Raw genomic sequence first — 19,079 nt, 5'->3', positions numbered from 1 at the left:
TACAACTCCATCATCAATCTCATCATCGTCCTAATCGATATAGTTATTGTTATGAACATGACATGGCTAGCACTAGATCCTTACCATAACATTGAGTTACACAATTTATACGCTTCTGCTACATTCAAGGCCCTTTTGGTTTAGGATTTAAGATTTAGGATTTAGGACGTCAAACCGTATAAGACATCATCATCATCAAATCTAAACTCTGCCCATGGGAGAGAATGGTCGGTTTACGAACAAAGATGGCACTTGTTCAACTCCTTCCTTTGCTTTTCTTTGCTCAATCAAATGCCTGGCTTCTTCCTCAAAAAGTAGTTTCAGTGAATTAGAATGCAGCCTGTGTCTGCTTTTCTCCTGAATCAGTGCTGATGAAACATTAGCATTATGCAGTATCGCGATACCGATCGAAAATGCCTGAAGCGACGAGAAACTTGTGTGAAAATCAACTGAATACTGTCCTTCCCCTCCAGCCATAATCGATACCGCAGGTACATTTTCTTTTCTTCCCTATTCAAAGATATGAATCAGATGTTATATAAGAATCAAAAAGTAAGACAGAAAACCCATTTCAGGTTAAAGTAACAACTGCAAAAGATTGTAAACAAGACATAAAATTCATGCTTTTGTGTTTTTTATATCTTTCAGAATGAATATAAGCCTTATGAGAAACTAGTGTTGGCTCATAGTGTCGGTATCGATATTCAACACATGATACAAAGGGCATGGATGGGGTCTTGCGCACCGAGATTCATAGCATTATCATCATCATCATATTCGTCCAACTATTTTGGCAAACACAGTGTGAAAGATGCACTTAATAATATCGATTTGAGAGATTGAAACTACAACACTAAAGAACTTATTACATGCACATACCTGCTCAAAGAGCAAAATAGGCTTCTGATTTTTCCGTGCAGAGTGATCTTCTGAATCATCACAACTGTGATTGTTGAGCATGATAATTGGGCACGCCGTGTCCCAGCCACCACAATCACAGCCTCCACCACACCTCCATCGATCTAGAAGTGAAGTAGGGCCACCTTCAACACCATTTGGCAACCCATGAATTCCACTTGGAGTCACAACTCTCACAATTGCATCATTAAGGTTGCTCCTGCTAGTCTTTAAAAGGTCAACTGTAGGATGTTTCGATAAACTTTGGTTTTCTTCTCTAAACTCTTCATGATCTCTCCAACTTTTTCCTTTGAAAGGAGTTTTTATTTCTATAGCTGCAATTTCAAGTCGCGGATGCAAATTTTTCGGTAACCAAGGGTAGGAAGTTGAAGCACTCGAGTTGCTAATACGGAATTGATTTCGAACGGGACCTGAGTGCTCCACTGTATGTTTTCTCTCAAACGGTTTTCCTATGGAATCTGAAGAGCATTTAGATCTTTCTTCAATAGCCAAGTCCTTTCTTTCTCGTGCAAGGTCATATAAAACACACTCTGTAACTATCGAATTGTCCAAAAATCCATTTTCCACAACTCCTGGGCATAAATAACAAGAAACCTGCATCTGCCCAACTAATGGAAGTGACTCTGTGTGCTCACATTTAGCCCCTCGATCAGTGTTTATCGTATGTTCAGGCCTATGGAAGGTATAAATCCAGTTAGATACACTATCTGTTTTCCACATCTTTGCAGCTAAAACATCCTCTGGATATTCAAATGAAAACTTAAACAAAGGATCCCCCTTATCCACTTCGAATCGAAGAATGCCATGAAGATGAGAAAGAGATATCGTAGCAGTTAAGGACTCTTCTTCCTTCAAACATGTATGATGCTGCATATTTTGTTCCATTACAGAAACTTCATTTATCGAAGAATTTCTTGGCACTCCATTCCTCATGTTTGCAGGTTTAGGAACTGTATTTCCAATTCTCATGAATGATGAATATCGGACGGATTTGGATTTCATGATTGGGTGGAGAATTTTCTTAAGAGGGCTAAATAAAGTTTTGGAACCATGGCATTCAGCCGAACCATGTTCCATCTGTGAAACTGCATGAGACACTTTTGCGCTTTCTGAAAGGCACTTTGGAAGATTTTTTAGTGAACTTTCTTCCTTGAGAGATCCTGGTTTTAGTAGCTCCTTAACTGCTTTTCTGCGACAAATATTCGTATCAACTGCCTGAATGCAAATTGCCGAAGAATCATCTACCAGACTACACATTTGTGACATGGAATCTGAGCTGGAATCCTTGGCACACAAAGGCTTATCAGGAAGATCACGAAATGAAAGATCTAGAAACCCTGCGGAGCTTTTTGTGGATGGCTTAACTGTGTCACCAGTAGGTTTTGAGTTGGCACTTGATGAAACAAGAGGCGGAAACTTCTTCAACTGGTTCTCAGTGCTAGCCCCATTCCTAGGCAGACGGTTGACAATTTTAAACATTAAAAAATTCTCATCTTTCTCCACTGTCCTCCTTCCATCTCGAAGTTTTCTCATTCTTCTTATCTCTTCAGAGCTTCGATACATGGAAGCTCGTCTCACCAATTCACTATCACAACTACCATGAGTTTGTGAGTGCATGCTTTTGTATTGGAGACATGATGAATAACTGCGGTTTAGTTCTCTAAGATCACAATCCAGAGTCTTCAAGTACCGAGATTTGTCGATAGGCTGTCCTTCCCTAGCTGTCTCTTGTATGCTTCTTCTTCTTCTAACAATGGAGTTACTGACAGATTCAGTGCTCATGCTTGCTATAGACTGTTCAGAAACTACATCTTGATCATCAATTTAATGAGATGCTGAAGCATAAGAGACAGGTTAGCTTACATAAGAAAAAGCAAGAATTCCCAATATACTGAAATAAGTTGCTGACCAAGATTTGATACATCGACAAATCAAGACAATGCAAGTTGCAAAGAGAGAAAAAAAGAGATAAAACTCAAATTTTCTTGAAGTTTGATACTTGATAGGATGTTTGGGGCTCATATTTCTAAGAAGGTTGTTACAATATAAAAGGTGAGGATTTTCTTCAAGAATTACAATGAAGCTCAGTCTGAACTATTCTCGGATTGTTAACTATATCAAATACTTACATACCGGACTTTGGAAAACATATTAATATGGGTAAAACACCCTGTTCGCCCTGACTCTTCCGAACTCAATGTGTTAGACAATGTTAAGTACAATAGTGACCATCTCTGGCAGCATTTTCAGGTATGCGAAGAACACGTTGATAGAGTTCCGTCAACTTAAACAGAGTGGTCAGTTTGGCAGCTTTTAGAAGATCAAGAGAGACAAAAGAACAACAGGCCCTAATTCACCTTCGATACAGCCTCAACTTCCACCTTGAAAGGACTAAGTCTAGCTCAGGTGAATAACCTTGCCCCAAAGAAATCTCATCTACCTCGGCCAAACTCAACAGCCTCCTAAGGCACCTTGACCAAACTACAATCATCTCAAGCAACTTGCCTACGCCCCCACTCGGCCTCAATCAAACTCAACTTTACTCATCCAACTACCGCCCAAATGCTCGTCCAATCCTAATTAACTAATTTAGCATACAACTTCTACTCAATCGCGAAGAAAGGAAATAACCAAGGCAACAGCAGCTGATGGCCAAATTGACCTCGAGCAAAGGGGACCGACAAATCTCACTCTTTCAGAATAGAAGCAACATTGTAAAACTAGCAAGTTGATAACACAGTTAACACCAATGAGATTTTGAATCAAACAAAACAAATTCCTATGAAATGATTTAAACAGCCGCATCAAGTCACTTGGTGTAAATCCTAAATCTATAACTGCATAAACGCTTGGGGAACTCTCCACTGAAACATTTCGCCAAACACATTGAGTTCCAAAAAGGAGACATTTTTGGAACACCATTTTCCCTCAAACAAATGATCAGAAGCAACAAAATGATCACTTTCCATATTCAATCACCAAATCTCGATTCACTTCAAGTACATACACATTGTCAGAGATGAAAAAGTACCTGAGACTCGCCGACGAGAGCGGAGAGAAGCAGGCGAAGACCACGAGCTTTACAGCATCACAATCTGCAGCCTTTAGCTCTTGCAGTAAAAAAAATAGGGTTCTTGACTTCTTGGGCCTCTGGCTACCGCCTCATGTTGATCTGCACAGCGCAGAAGGAAAAATAATATAAAAAAGGAGAATCTTCTCTTAATCATGCTTAACTCAGCTCATACGAGCTCTCTAGTTCTCCAGCGATCCCTCTCCTTAAAGTACATTGGCATTTATCAGAAATCAATCACCAAATCTCGAAAAGTACATATACATTGTTAGTGATCAAAAGGTACCTGAGACTCCCCCCCGACGAGAGCGGAGAGAAGCACGGCGGCGACCACGAGCTTTACAGCATCACAATCTGCAGCCTTTAGCTGTTGCAGTAAAAAAAAAAGGGTTCTTGACCTCTTGGGGCCTCTGGCTACCGCCTACTGTTGATCTGCACAGCGCAGAAGGAAAAATAATATCAAAAAGGATAATCTTTTTATAATCATGCTTAAATCAGCTCATGCAAGCTCTATTGTTCTCCAGCGATCCCTCTCCTTAATCCTAACACTCGATCACTGTTCCCGAAGCTTGGCTTGTCCCCGATCAGTGACTGCTCTGCACAACGACTGCGTCCTCGCCAAAACCAGTATCGACATTTTCTCAAACACCATCCAGCCATGGCGACCCTTCCCTTTACGACAGCGGCTCCTTGTCCCTTGCTCTTCTTGGAGCAGAGCGATGGAAATGCATGCGAAGCTCGACGGAGTCTCTCTTTGGTCGGACACCTTGTTCCTGCTTTGACTGCGCCTCTGCCATTTTTGGGTGTATTTATTGTAAATATTGAGATGGGCGCAGAACACGTGCAGCTTTTGTTTCCGGATTTGGCATCTTCTAACCCCGAACACAGTTTGAAACTCTACAAAGTTCACCATGAAATTTAAGGACTTTATGAAAATACAAGGATTTAAATGGAAAAATAGCATCTTTGGGGCAAATTGAATATTTTTCTGAACCGACCATGAAATTCTGTGGAGACCAAATTCGACGGAAAAAGGAAGCGTCGTGGGAATCGAACGCGTGGAGGCGATCCGACGTGCTTCGATCTCACGCGATCGTGGTCTTCGCCGGCTTCTTGAATCGAGTCTGGGCAGAAGATCGAGAAGGTGGAGGAGCCTCCGGCGGAGCAGAGATGGAGACGATGAAGAATCTGCTGCGCCCTAAGCCCAATCCCCAGCAGCAGCTTCGAGAATGGCAGCGCCGCCTACGGCAGGAGTGCCGGAACATCGAGCGCCAGATTCGAGGTGCATACACCCTTTCCCGATGCTATCTCATCGTCCTTACTCGAGATCTTGAAAAAAAAAAGAAAAGAAAAGAAAAGAAGAGGATTTTGTTTTTTGTTCTGTCGTTGATTTGGTCGATTTATGTTGCAGATGTCCAGAGGGAGGAGAAGAACGTGCAGAAAGCCATCAAAGAAGCGGCAAAAAGGAACGACATGACTTCGGCGAAGGTTAGGTTAACTCTGATCTATCTATTCCTTTTGCTCTTCGGATCCTTTTGAAGACTTGTTTCCTAAAAATATTGATATTGGGTGATCTGAATACATATGATTGATTAAGTGATTGTTCGATCTAATGATGCTGATCATGCTTTCAATTTTTTCTTGAGAAGCATGTACTACCACGTTCTTGTTGGTGGAAGATTAAGTATTGTTTTCATTGAATGAGGCATAACAGGAAGGGGCATAATGGTTGATAACCTTGTGCGTATTAGGTAATCGTCTGATGTTATGTGTGGAAGCTGAAGTTAAACTTTTGTTCAATCTTGTTCCAGAAAGAAAGTGTAGATGGATGAGGAAAGAAAAAGAGATAGGCAGCAGAACCAGAGCAGACATTTTAACAAATTCTTTACCTTCTGGTAGTATCCAGCTTCTAATTCTATGTAGCCTTGTGTATGAAGCTGCTATAGATACATGTTAAGTTAGCTACCTCAAGATTTGCTAGCTATTTGTTTAACAATTAGTTTGGATGCCCAGTGTCTAGATCTTGAATTTATTCATGTTTGTGTTCAGTATTCTTAGGAAAAAGGCTATATTTGTTTTCATTTCCTTCTCGTTCTTCTTATGATAAATTTAAACAAAATTAATTAATGTTTCAATTTCTTGACTTGATTATGTTGTTAATTGTTTTTTAGAAGTCAGAATTATTTAAACACTCTTCAATGTTTTTACCTGGATGCAGACTCTTGCTAAGGAAATAGTAAGATCAAGAAAAGCGGTCAATCGTCTCCATGAGAATAAGGCACAACTGAATTCTGTCTCTATGCATCTTGGTGAATTAGTTGGTATGGATTATCAATAATAGTAACCTCTTGATGCATCTGTAAATGAGCCTTCTAATCTGTATTTAGCCCACCTGTCGCTGCTTTATCTTATGTTGAAGCTGCAAAATAAAGTAGCTCTTACTTTCATGCTTGCTTTGATATTCCTCATTCAAGAAAATGATAAAGATGAATGATATTAATATTGAGTTATTAACTATGGTCGAGTGCAAAAGTAATTTTTTTATTATGCTATATATAGAGCTAGGGGTTAGTTACGAACACGATATGCAAAGACTTGTATTAATTCTATACTTCTATTAGCATACACTTGAACTCATTCTATTCGTTTTTAATGAATTAAAAGTTAATTTTGCTACACTCCTTGGAGCATATGAATAGAAAGTTTGGACTTCGACATCATTTGGGGTAGTTTCTGTCGGATTAAATATACTACATGATCTTCTCAAAGTTTCCTTCCCTGTTACTCTGACTTGTTTAGTTTGCCTCGTAGCAATTTGACAAACATTTTCAGATATTGTGTTGGCTGAAACCTTGTGGTCTGGACCAGCCTTTTTTAGCTAGCACTTGTTTTGAGGACGATTATTGAATTTGTTTTATCACCTAGACTGATGTCACATCTTTTTACGATTTATGTGTCTTTAGTTTGACCCTCCAAGATTAGCAGACTATGGCTGCCAGCGAAGTGCTTGTCCCTAGGAAAGTAGTTGTCAATGTCTCTTTTAGAAATTTCCAAGGAGGTTTGTTCAACATAATTATTCGAAAGTTCTTATTTTCTTTAATTTTGTATGTTCTACATTATAGCTGCTGATGACGTCTCTTTGCCTAGAAAACAAATAGATGCTTACTGCTGTTTTTTTCCCTACAGCAACCGCTAGAACTGTGGGTCATCTATCCAAAAGTGCCGAGGTTATGAAGCTTGTCAATAATCTCATGAAAGCTCCTGAAGTTGCTGCTACAATGCAAGAATTTAGTAAAGAAATGACAAAGGTATGCCATTTTGCTGATATTGGTTTTGTTTATTCTTCCTGAAATACATGAGCATAAATAGCAATTAGTACATAAGCATTCTTTTTTTTGTTTAAGTTAACTATCATTCTTTGTAATCTATTTTGTTATTGCCTTCCTAAACGAGAGAACTTAACCATCGACCCAAAATGCTTGTTTCGCCCGGCTAAGGTAGGCGTCAAGATCCAAAATATAACTTATACTCTAGAGCCATTCCTAATCAACAAAATGTGAGATGCAATGGTGTGGCTCTAGCATCACAATTGTTCTTTTAGAGTAGTTCATCATAATACCAATTATTATTTTTTGTGTCCTATCAACTTAGAGAAGTTGAACCTAAGTTAATAGTTTCTCAATCATCGAAGTTTTAGATTCTGTGCTTAATAACTACTAGCTTTCAGATTGGAACGATGCTTGTTTTCTTCTTGAAATCATCCTTACCCTCCATCTTCATGGCGTTCAGGCTGGAGTAATGGAAGAAATGGTAAACGATGCTGTCGATACAGCATTAGATTCTGAAGACATCGAGGAAGAAATAGAGGAGGAAGTAGACAAAGTGCTCGCTGCAATAGCCGGTGAGACGGTGTCCGAGTTACCAAATGCTATTAGCAAAGAGAAGATAAAGCAGCCATCGGCCAGCGTCAGAGTCGAACAGGTTTGCACCACTGAAATAGTTTGTTAATGACATTCGCGACGCCTAATCCTTCTATGCGTCTATGTACAGCAAGAAGCCATCGCTGAAGGTGGAGACGACGAAGACTTGGACGAGATCAGGGAACGGCTCGCCAAGGTGAGAACGTAACTTGGATCCAGTTGCGAGCACTCATGCATTGATGAGGCACGAAGATACTAAGTAATTGTAGCAACACATGTTTTCACGAATCTGACTCTAAATGTTGTATTTACTTTGGGAGAGATGTCTTTTATATATTCTTCAAGCAGTCTCCAACCATGTAATTCTTGATGGCCATGTTTCTAACGTTGTTGTTCCGGTTGAAGATTGTGGATGACTGAGCTACTGGAGGATATGTCAGGATCATAGGGGCAACTCTGAAGGATCCAGGGAGAGAATCAATAACAGGACTTGAAGAACTCAACAGAGAGGTTAGAATATTGTCAAGACGGATGTTAGCGTAGTCATTCCGACGTCCAAGTTAGTTTGCTAATCAAGAAGTTGGAGAGGAGTTGTCTCCACGCTTTCGGCCCTCACGGATGGGCTCACATGGTTCTTGCATATCAGCGGGTGCGAAATGTTGGCTTGGACTATATTTTTCGAGTGAGGATGCGGAATCAGCTCAAGTTGAGTTTCTCGAGTGAGGATGTCAACTCGGGCTATGCTTCCCTAGTAAGGTTGTAAAGTCGAAGTTAATTCAGAATTGAATTTGACCCAAGTTGGGGGTTGATTTGACTCACTTGGGGTCTAAATATCTTGGGCTCAATTGGCTGAGTGAGCTCGACTTAACTCAGGCTCACTTTTGATCGAGCTTGACTTCGACTAAAATAGGTTTGACCTATTTGATTTTGACTTACAGTTTATCACAACTCTTGACTCCACTAGTACACGTGGAGATCGATAATATCTACCACATCAGTTGTGATTGTTTATATTATGAAAAAACTTAATTCCTGCAATCTTAATGAAATCCGATGAATGTTTGACTCTGACTAAAATAGATTTGACCTATTTGATTTTGACTTACAATTCATCACAACTCTTGATTTCATTGGTACACGTGGAGACTAATAATACCCACCACATCAAGTGTGATTGTTTATTTCATGGAAGAACTTAATTCCTACCATCTTAAAGAAATCAGATAAATATGAGTATTTCTTTTGATTATTTTATTAGTGAAATTTCGATCCAATTCAACAAACTTTGCAATAAAACTAGTCAAAAATTTCTGAATCAGAATCATGCTCTTAAAAGATAGTTAGATATACAAAACTTCATAGTCTAGTGCATACAACTCTTACAAATGTGGTTTTCGAAAAAAGATCAAATAATATTAAATTTATTATACACTATCTTATTTACAAATTAATTAAAAAGTTATTTTCAAGATTCAAATATATGATTATAAGATTACCCATAATAATTTTACCATTGCATAGGATTTTATAATAATATTAATATTAGATAAAAAATATTAGTATAAAAAAATTAAAAGTGGTGCAGATTTACTTAATAATACTCTTCCCGATCCTTTTTTATTTTTTATTTTTTTAAATTTAAATACTAATGATCGAATGGAAATTATAAAAATAATAAAAGAAATATAACTCAAAAGATTTTAATACCAAAATCTTGAATGTTTTTTTCCTTTTTTTTTACTTTTCATATCCTCTTTTGATTTTTTTTATTATACTATAATTATTTATTTGATTAATTTTATTTTTTTATAATTTAGATATCCAATTCTTCGAATTAATTAATTTTAATTTTTTTTCTACCCTACGATCCCATACGGTCCGATTAAATTTGACTCCCTTCTTGTATATATGTTTCCTTTTTCATAAATAAGATGATCTTTTTATTAAAAAAATATTTTATTTATAATTTTTCATAGACCAAATATATTTTTCTAATTTTTTTAGAAAAATAAAAAATAGTATATCATACTAAACATATTTTTAATTTTCTAAAAACTAGATCATAAAACAGAAAAAAAAATAGAAATAAAAAATAAAAAATAAAAAAAATTCAAACCAAACGCCATCTAATCATCTCTACATTTTTAATTGTCCTATACCCGGAATATATATATAGACAAACTTAAATAACTATAAATTCTTTATATATATATATAATTTTATAATTTTTAAATATTTTTAAAATATAATAATAATAATAATTTTAAACTCATGAATCATGACATAAGCAATAGTTTCCAAACGTAAATCTTAAATGATTTCGAAATTAGTTAAAGTAAACGATTGATATTTTTTTTAAAATCATCAAATCATTAAATCGTAAATCGTGATTTAAATCTAACACTGCAGTAAAAAAAAAAAAAAAGGTATACATGTTCTTAAAGAAACATAAACCAAATAGCTAATTAGTTTGCTGCAAATGGTGGATGATTCACATCAATCCAACAAAACAAAAGTAATTAATTTGGCTCATCTCAAACAGTCCAGAGTATCGTCGGTTCCACAACGAGATAATATAGACCATAAGATTCGACTCAATCTAATAATTCTACCACTCGAGACCCAACTGACAAACGACTCGACTGGAGCTAGCTCTTGAAGCAGCTTGCCTATTTCAGAAGTTCCTGTAGCAGACAGCTTGAACGATAGAATGAACTATCGCAGCCAAGTTCCCAAGTTCTTAAACAGGGGAGGTTTTTTATTGCAATCCTTGGGTATCTCTGCTCGAGGTTGAATTACTTGTATCCTTCGCTGCCTTTTCGCTGCATAAACATTAATAATTATATATATTTCAAATTAAATACTCAAAACTCGCACAGAATAAATAATATAATGATAGTTGAATCGAACAAACCGTTTTCAGTTTGTTGGTAGCCTTCGCGAAGCTTGCGCTTTGACATTTCCAGCTTCGATCGAAGCGATGTGTCCTGATATATCAAGATATTTGAATTGTTAAAACAAAAAAGAAATTAAAATACAATCGATTAATTCATAAACTTAATTGCTAAACTTACATCAAGTTGAGCAGCAGCAGCAGCTGGTTTATTATCTGTGGATGGAGCAATCTCTGCAGGTTGATGCTCTATGGATGATCTATGTGGATCCGATGGCTTCGTTTGATCGTGGAGAAATCTTTTAAGACGAATCTTGCCAGTTTCTGAAACTGACACTATCTTCCAGGTTTCTCGCCTCATCTCATTATCTGTTTTTTCTTCATCGTCGTCAACAGCGACGACAGCAGGCTCTGCAGCTGGTTTCTGTTCTCCATTGCCACGGCCAGAGTCCTCCTTATCCTCGATCGCTTTGACGGCGTTTCCGCAGCCCTCGTCGGCCTTCTCGACGCGGCGGTGAGGTTCGGCGAAGAGCATCTGTGCAATCTTATCCCGCCGGCTCATGAGCTCGTCCGGATGATCGGAGGCAGCGACGCGTATGGCTTCTCGGATGACGTGGAAGATGTCCGAGTCCCGGAAGACGCCCCGCCAGTGGTCGAGCGACGAGGTCGTCGTCATGGAGAACGCGCGTCGTCGATCTGATCTTGGTGCTTTTCCGGTGGAGTGAACTCGCGCGTCGTCTTTCTCTTTCTGTTAGCAGAACGACGAGCAGACGAGGTCCTCTTTCTTTGAGTTGCGGCAGTGTGTGAGAACTGAAGTCGATTAATAACAACGTAATATAAAATAATAATATGTTGCAGATTTTTTACGGAAATCTAGATTGTTCAATTTTAAAATAAAAAATTAAATCTAGACCATCGCAATCACCCATTCAATTTACGGCCTGAATTTAATCTTAATTTTAAAATCGAACGGTGCAGATTCCCATCACAAATTTGTTACGGGAATCAATTGTGACAAGTAACTTTTTTGATAGTTTTTATAAAACAGAAAATGTGTTTGGTATGATAAACTATTTTCTATTTTCTAGAAATGAAAACTAAAAAATGTATTTAGTTTGTTAATATGAAAAATTATAAATAAAATATTTTTTAAATAAAAGACCATTTTATTCAAGAAAAAAAATACTAGATCGCTTACGTACGTTACAAAGTAATCATACCTTGCATTTGAAAATTATTATATTATATACCTTGCAACTAACGAATATAGAATTATAGAAATAATAATTCTATAATTTTGTAGAAATTATAGAATTACGTATTTCATAAACGTATCAATGTGAGGAGTAGAGCAATGTGAGGAACTATCACTTGTGATCATATCCCTCAAAGCTTTGTCAAGTTCGTTTAGTGATTCTTCATAGTGATGAGAGCCACTTAATTATCCTCTTAAACACCTAAAAATAATTTTATTATGATTTGCTCAAAAGAATTTTATAGACTTCCCTTTAAGATCACGTCAAAGGATGAATAACTTCGAGAAGACACTATTAAAGCAAAATGGTAATTAAATAATGTACTAACACCTTTGTCAAAGGCAGAAGAGAAAGGATGTGCCTGATAATCTTATTGAGAACTTCCATAAAAAAATGTTCGACAAGGCTAATTTGAAAGTTTGATTTTTGAACTCAGACCAGACTAACTAAAATGCAAGTAACTAATAGAATATCCACTAAATAAAATTGCTAACATTGAAACATTTCGAGGTTTTTTAACATTAGCAACAAAATAGGAAGAAAAAGAGAGGTTGGACTAGGGTTCCTACGTTCTGGAAGAAGAGGCCCTAACGGACATCGTGTTCTTGATGGTGGAAGCATCCTAGATAGCAGAGAGACCGGAGGACTAGTAGCCATTGGTGAGAATTAGGATGTCAACGAAGCCCTTGATGAGGAGCAGATTGTAGAGTCGAAGTTAATTCGGAAGTGAGTTTGACCCAAGTTGGGGGTTGATTTGACTCACTTGGGGTCTAAGTTTCTTGGGCTCAACTGGCTGAGTGAGCTCGATTTAACTCGGGCTCACTTTTGATCGGGCTTGACTCCAACTAAAGTAGGTTTGACCTATTTGATTTTGACTTATAGTTTGTGACAACTCTTGACTCCATTAGTACATGTGGAGGCCGATAGTATCCACCATATCTGTTTATATCATGGAAGAACTTAATTCCTACATTCTTAAAGAAATATGATAAATATGAGTGTTTCTTTTGATTATTTTGTTAGTGAAATTTCTATCCAAAGCTAGTCAGAAATTTCTGAGTCACTCCCTTGAATCATGCTTTTAAAAGATAGCCCGGTCCCCGGGGCAATGGTGCAACGGTAGGACATCTGGGTTGTAACTCAGGGATCCGCGGTTCGATCCCCAGCTACGGCGTATTTACAGAAATTTTTCTTCAAATGGGGAACGCAATCAAAGGATGCTGGGCATCTGGATTGGCCGTCATATGTGCTTCCCGATTTATCCTGGTGGTCGGTGGGAAACTTCCGTGGGACCGAGCCGATCACCCCAGAGATGTGGCTACTGGAATTATCATTTTTTTTAAGACAACCCGATGTACATAAGTTCTTAATCTCGTGCATAAAAGTCTTGCAAATGTGGTTTCCAAAAAAAATCAAATAATATTGAATTTATTATACACCATCTTGTTTACGTGTTAAAAAGTTATTTTCGAGATTCAAATATATGATTATAAGATTACCCATAATAATTTTACATTTTTATAATAATATTAATATTAGATAAAAATATATTAGTATAAAAAATAAAAATTGTGCAGATTTACTAATAATATTCTTCCGGATCTTTTTTTTTTAAATTTAAATACTAATGATCGAACGGAAATTATAAATAAATTAAAATAAATATAACTCAAAATATTTTTAATACCAAAATAATTAATCATCTCTACATTTTTAATTGTCCCGTACCCGAAATACATATAGACAAACTTAAATAAATATAAATTCTTTATATAATTTTATAATTTTTAAATATTTTTAAAATATAATAATAAGACATGATCTTTTTATTAAAAATTATTTTATTTATAATTTTTTATATTAACAAACCAAACATATTTTTTTATTTTCTTTTTTTTAGAAAATAGAAAATAGTATATCATACTAAACACATTTTCTGTTTTCTAAAAACTTAGATCAGAAAATAAAAAATAGAAATAGAAAATGAAAAACACAAAATAGAAAAAAAAAAATTTCTCAAAAGATTTTAATACCTAGAATATATATTTATTGATAAACTTAAATAAATATAAATTATTTATATATATATATTTTATAATTTTTAAATTTTTTAAAAATATAATAATAATAATAATTTTGAACCCGTGAATCATGACATAACCAATGGTTTCCAACCGTAAATCTTAAATGATTTCGAAATTAGTTAAAGTAAACGATTGATTTTATTTTTAAAATCGTCAAATCATTAAATAATCGTAAATCGTGATTTAAATCTAACACTGCAGTAACAGTAAAAAATACCGTATCATTTTTTTTATTAACCGATTTCTCACACCGCCCCCAACTGCGCGCGCCTTTGTTCCGGAGTTGCTGACTGGCTCTGCTAACGGAAAGAGGACGTACGAGTTCAACTGCACCGGAAAAGCACCAGGATCAGACGACGTTCTCCATGACGGCCTCGTCGCTCGACCACCGGCGGGGCTTCTTCCGGGCGTCCGGCGACTCGGACATCTTCCCCATCGTCGAGAAGGTCGACGAGGGCCGCGGAAACGCCGTCAAAAGCGATGGAGCTTTACTTCGAACTCCCTCCGAAGAACAGAAACCAAAGCCTACTGCTGTCGCTGTTGACGATGAAGAAAAAATAACAGAAACGATGAGGCGAGAAACCTGGAAGATAGTGTCAGTTTCAGAAACTGGCAAGATTCGTCTTAGAAGATTCCTCCATGATCAAACGAAGCCATCGGATGCACAGAGATCATCCACAGAGCATCAACCTGAGATTGCTCCTCCATCCACAGAGAATAAACCTGCTGTTATTGCTCAACCTGAGCCACCCTGCAGATTATCGCCAAACATGCGTACTCTAGATGTAAGTTTCTGACTTAAAAGAAGTATCGATCGATCGTATTTTAATTTCTTTTTTGTTTTAACAATTCAAATGTCTTGATATATCAGGACGAATCGCTTCGATCGAAGCTGGAAATGTCAAAGCGCAAGCTTCGCGAAGGCTACCAACAAACTGAAAACGGTTTGTTCGATTCAACTATATATATATATTATATTATTTATTTCTGTGCGAGTTTTGAGTATTTAATTTGATATATATATATATATATGCAGCGAAAAGGCAGCGAAGGATACAAGTAATTCAACCTCGAGCAGAGATACCCAAGGATAGCAATAAAAAACCTCCCCTGTTTAAGAGCTTGGGAACTTGGCTGCGATAATTCATTCTATCGTTCAAGCTGCCTGCCACAGGAACTCCAGAAATAGGCAATCTGCTTCGGGAGCTAGCTCCAGTTGTTTGTCAGTTGGGTTGGATCTCAAGTGGTAGAATTATTAGATTGAGTCGAATCTTATGATCTATATTATCTCGTCATGGAATCGACGATACTGAACTGTTTATGTTTCTTTAAGAACATATATATACACCACTTGCAGCAAACTAATTAGCTATTTGGTCTATGTTTCTTTAAGAACATGTATACTTTTGTTTCTGGATTTGTTTGTTCTAAACAATTTCATTTAATGCAACAATAGTTAGTTAAGATTTATTTATCATTATCATATGATGAGGGTTCAATTACCTTGAGATGATTCATGAAGAATTTCTCAGGGCTATGGTTTAAATCCATCTAGAGAATTTAAAAATTTTATGATCATTGGACCGTCTATCAAAACTCATCATAGAAGACAACCTTAGTAAAGGATCTACTGAACGAATACAAAGAGTAAAAAATTAGAAAAGTTGTATCTATTATTATTTTTTAGTTTTTTTAGGGAGGTCAGAGGATTTGTTTGAGAAATTGAAATGAACTTGAACTAAAATTAGAAAAGTTAAAGAATAAAAATGTAAAGAAGAAAGGGAGGAATAATTTTTTTAAATATATTTAAAGCTATTATCTTGATAGGTAAAATTGTATACTTTACCGCCAAATAAAGTATTTATGTTTTTTGGGGCAAAGAGATTTAGTTCTCACCTGAATTTGTTAGAAAACAATAAATGTAAAAGAAAGAACAATGAAAAAAATGAAATAATTGATTTGAATCTTTATAAAACCAGTTTAATAAAGAGATCATAAACTTCTGGACAAATAGGATTGGATAACATAATCTGGATTGAATGAAGTGTATATACATACAACATTTCTTCACACAAACAAATCTTGCATTGTACTTCCATATTCCATGTTGATACTGAGAGGACAACATGCTACCAATTACAGGACAAATTGGTGGTTAAATCAGAATCAGAGAAGAATACAATAGGAAAACCAAAAAAAAAATGAAATGAAAAAAAAAGTCACTTCAAATCTCTAGCATTCCTGGATGACTTAGCATTTGGATACACAATTTCACCACTTGGTTTACTGAGAAGGTGATGATTTGCATCTTCTTCATAGCTCGAATCTCTGGACGCGGAACCATGTGATTCTGACCCACCCTCTGGAAAACATTTGTTCGAGAAAGGAAATTTCATAATTAGGAGAAATATTTGTTCACACAATAGGGAAGCTAAAAGCAAGTTATGGCTGTTAATGTAATTGGGATCTCAGAGTATTATTCCACAATTTAATGGCATATTAATAGCTAATACTAGACCAAGCTCCAGTATCTGTCACTTGATTGTTTGCCTCATAAGCTCTATAAAGTCAGATCCAAATCTTGCAGTTACATATTCTCAAATGTATTGGTTCATCCAGATTTGACTCCTTAAAGAAATCATGTTTTCGTAACATGAAAACATCGTAAACTTAATCTCAGCTTTGATAGTTCAAAACACCACGCAAAGAAAATAAACCACCTTTGTAAATAATCAGACACTTAAAATGTTGCATAAAATAAAGAAGAAGACAGGATTCTAGGCAGTTGAATATAACTACTAGACAAGAGTGAAGGACATAGTCATCAAAGTCGGTAGAAATTCATCCAACTTAATATTCAACAATCAACATATATGCCCCTAGGTTTTCGATTGTGCGGTTGATGACTGAATGATGGCATTAATTATCATTGTTATTTATCCATATTATGACATTATTGGTGCTTCTAGCAACTAAATTTACAAGTGCACAAAAAACAAGTTGTGGAAATCTATCGACAAACTCACCAGGATAAACAGATTGAGAAGGTCCAACAGTTGCAATGTCTTCTGGGAGAATACAATTGCAGTACGATCCTGAAACATCACAATCTTGAAATGAGTTGATGCTACACATTTTTGGAACCAAAAAACATTTTCCAAAACATACTAACCCAATCTGGCAAGTCTATTCACCCATCCAGGAATAGGCTTCCCAGTCAGACGCATACATACTTCATCAGTGAAATGATTGCAGTTCTTGATGATCAAATGATAGGTGTCGCCATGATATTTTCCAGCAAGATCTTCAATCAACATGCGGGCTTCCGCACGAGACATAGTTGTAGTGCCTAGCCACACAGAACGTCTGAAGATAAACCCAGGACAGTTTTTTGGTTCCACCTCAAATACTCCACTAGTTGGATACTCATGTGCTCCAAAACCATACTCCATCCCATGAACTACAAGCAAACACACATTCGGTATCTGTCACAAGGTATAGAAAGGAAAGAGCAATCGGAAGAGAGTCTTGATTCAACAAAACACTACATGGAAATATAGGAAACTAAAATTGTTTTGTGGATTGAGAAAGCTAAAGCTATCAACTTCTGATTATTAATGATTAATTTTTCTATACACAACTATATCTAGTTAATAGTTGAAATACTGGTAGGTTGTTCAAACTGTTAGAAACTTTCTCAAGAAAATATATATACCTTGCATCATCTACCTTCCTACAAAATCCAAATACTCCATACTATGAATCTACAACAGAAATCAACTTCTCGTCAACAAAGCAATGTATCATTTGCAGAGGAGTTAGGTGGATATAGCCAATGGAGGATAGTAACTAAGAACTTGACCAGTTTATGTTTCACTGCCAGTTATTCTTAGGCTTTTCAAATAACAAACAGCAGTAACTATAGAACACAATTCATCAGTAATCTTTACTTTTAAAAAATTCCCAATAGAAAACTTCTTTTCCATCAATTTTGGTATAACTGAGTTCATCGATCGGCCTCCAAGAAAGAGAAATCAAATCTATAGGAGAAAAATTAAACAAAAACCAGCGAACGAAGCAAGCATGCATCCTATCAGAAATTCAAAAGAAGCTGAAGGGGAAAAAACAAACAAATTTAAGCAAAAAACATTGGGCATCTGATAACTCACCTTCGATCCCAGAATGGAAGACACCGATCCCAAACCAGTAGAGGTAGTTGTTCGCCGGCGTCAAATCATAAACATTCAAGTAGAGGTGCGTGCTACCGCCCTCCTCGCCACCCTCATTCCTCAACGCCTTCTCAGAGACAGATCTCGGAAAAACCGATCGCATGTTCACCTGATTCCGCAGAGAAAACAAAAACAGAGACCCAAACCAGCCCTAGAATCCCCGATTCCGCATCCAGTCGCCCCCTTCGACGCCTATATCAGAAGCCGGGACGAAGGATCGGCGACGAGATGGAATCGAGGCAAACGACGGTGGCTATATTTATCATGTTCTCTGGTTGCGGAGAGGCGAGCCACCGTGGTCAAGGAACGGGGGAAAGACGTAAAGAGAAAGAGAGCCAAATCCTTCTCTTGCCACAATTATAAAAAAGCCTTCCATCTTTTACAAAATATCAAATCACAATCTATGCTATTTTTTAATCTTAGAAATATTTTAATAAAAAATAAAATAAAATAATTTCTTAATATTTTCTAAATTCATTATTTTATTTTATTTTATTTTTTCATCTCCTTGGAACATCCGGCGACGGAATCAGGGATGAACTCGGCGGCGGCGCCTTCTCCCTCTCCTTCGCCGCCACTCACCGCCGATCAACTGGAGAATCTGGCCGATCGATGAAAGTGATCGTTTACAACACAATTTCTTCACTTTTTCTTATCAGATCCAGTGAGCGCAGTGAATAATTGGAAAGCAGAAAACGAACAATCCGAG

At 36.7% G+C, this 19,079-nt stretch overlaps 3 protein-coding genes across 3 annotated transcripts; 1 reads left to right on the top strand and 2 right to left on the bottom strand.

The window, feature by feature from the left end:
* Positions 1-11: 11 nt before the first annotated feature.
* Positions 12-4,026, bottom strand: LOC141832428 (uncharacterized). The gene is made up of 3 exons (XM_074719932.1): positions 3,950-4,026; positions 880-2,753; positions 12-510 (listed from the first exon to the last, which is right to left on the bottom strand). The coding sequence occupies exons 2-3, from the start codon at positions 2,698-2,700 to the stop codon at positions 202-204; spliced, it is 2,130 nt and encodes a 709-aa protein (XP_074576033.1). The 5' UTR covers positions 2,701-2,753; positions 3,950-4,026; the 3' UTR covers positions 12-201.
* Positions 4,027-5,027: 1,001 nt separating this feature from the next.
* Positions 5,028-8,284, top strand: LOC141831507 (vacuolar protein sorting-associated protein 24 homolog 1-like). The gene is made up of 6 exons (XM_074718881.1): positions 5,028-5,270; positions 5,400-5,476; positions 6,207-6,309; positions 7,175-7,296; positions 7,778-7,969; positions 8,039-8,284. The coding sequence occupies exons 1-6, from the start codon at positions 5,159-5,161 to the stop codon at positions 8,114-8,116; spliced, it is 684 nt and encodes a 227-aa protein (XP_074574982.1). The 5' UTR covers positions 5,028-5,158; the 3' UTR covers positions 8,117-8,284.
* Positions 8,285-16,157: 7,873 nt separating this feature from the next.
* On the bottom strand, positions 16,158-18,848 carry LOC141831509 (deSI-like protein At4g17486). The gene is made up of 4 exons (XM_074718882.1): positions 18,311-18,848; positions 17,314-17,601; positions 17,168-17,236; positions 16,158-16,503 (listed from the first exon to the last, which is right to left on the bottom strand). The coding sequence occupies exons 1-4, from the start codon at positions 18,471-18,473 to the stop codon at positions 16,361-16,363; spliced, it is 663 nt and encodes a 220-aa protein (XP_074574983.1). The 5' UTR covers positions 18,474-18,848; the 3' UTR covers positions 16,158-16,360.
* Between the last annotated feature and the right edge of the window lie 231 nt (positions 18,849-19,079).

This window comes from Curcuma longa, chromosome 7, assembly GCF_044706935.1.
Source record: "Curcuma longa cultivar G26 ecotype Majalengka, Jawa Barat chromosome 7, ITB_CL_G26_1.1, whole genome shotgun sequence".
Taxonomy (NCBI): Eukaryota; Viridiplantae; Streptophyta; class Magnoliopsida; order Zingiberales; family Zingiberaceae; genus Curcuma; species Curcuma longa.
Note: the sequence above shows the minus strand (reverse complement) of the source record. Positions and strands in the feature narration are given on the sequence as shown.

Excerpts from the sequence above, each read along its gene's own strand:
- LOC141831509 (XM_074718882.1), bottom strand. The coding sequence starts at position 18,473 with ATGCGATCGGTTTTTCCGAGATCTGTCTCTGAGAAGGCGTTGAGGAAT. Across the intron at positions 17,602-18,310 it reads CTTCCATTCTGGGATCGAAG|TTCATGGGATGGAGTATGGT; the intron begins GTGAGTTATCAG and ends GTTTGCTTGTAG. Across the intron at positions 17,237-17,313 it reads GAATAGACTTGCCAGATTGG|GATCGTACTGCAATTGTATT; the intron begins GTTAGTATGTTT and ends GTGATGTTTCAG.
- LOC141832428 (XM_074719932.1), bottom strand. The coding sequence starts at position 2,700 with ATGAGCACTGAATCTGTCAGTAACTCCATTGTTAGAAGAAGAAGAAGC. Across the intron at positions 511-879 it reads CTATTTTGCTCTTTGAGCAG|GGAAGAAAAGAAAATGTACC; the intron begins GTATGTGCATGT and ends ATCTTTGAATAG.
- LOC141831507 (XM_074718881.1), top strand. The coding sequence starts at position 5,159 with ATGGAGACGATGAAGAATCTGCTGCGCCCTAAGCCCAATCCCCAGCAG. Across the intron at positions 5,271-5,399 it reads CATCGAGCGCCAGATTCGAG|ATGTCCAGAGGGAGGAGAAG; the intron begins GTGCATACACCC and ends TTTATGTTGCAG. Across the intron at positions 7,297-7,777 it reads TTAGTAAAGAAATGACAAAG|GCTGGAGTAATGGAAGAAAT; the intron begins GTATGCCATTTT and ends CATGGCGTTCAG.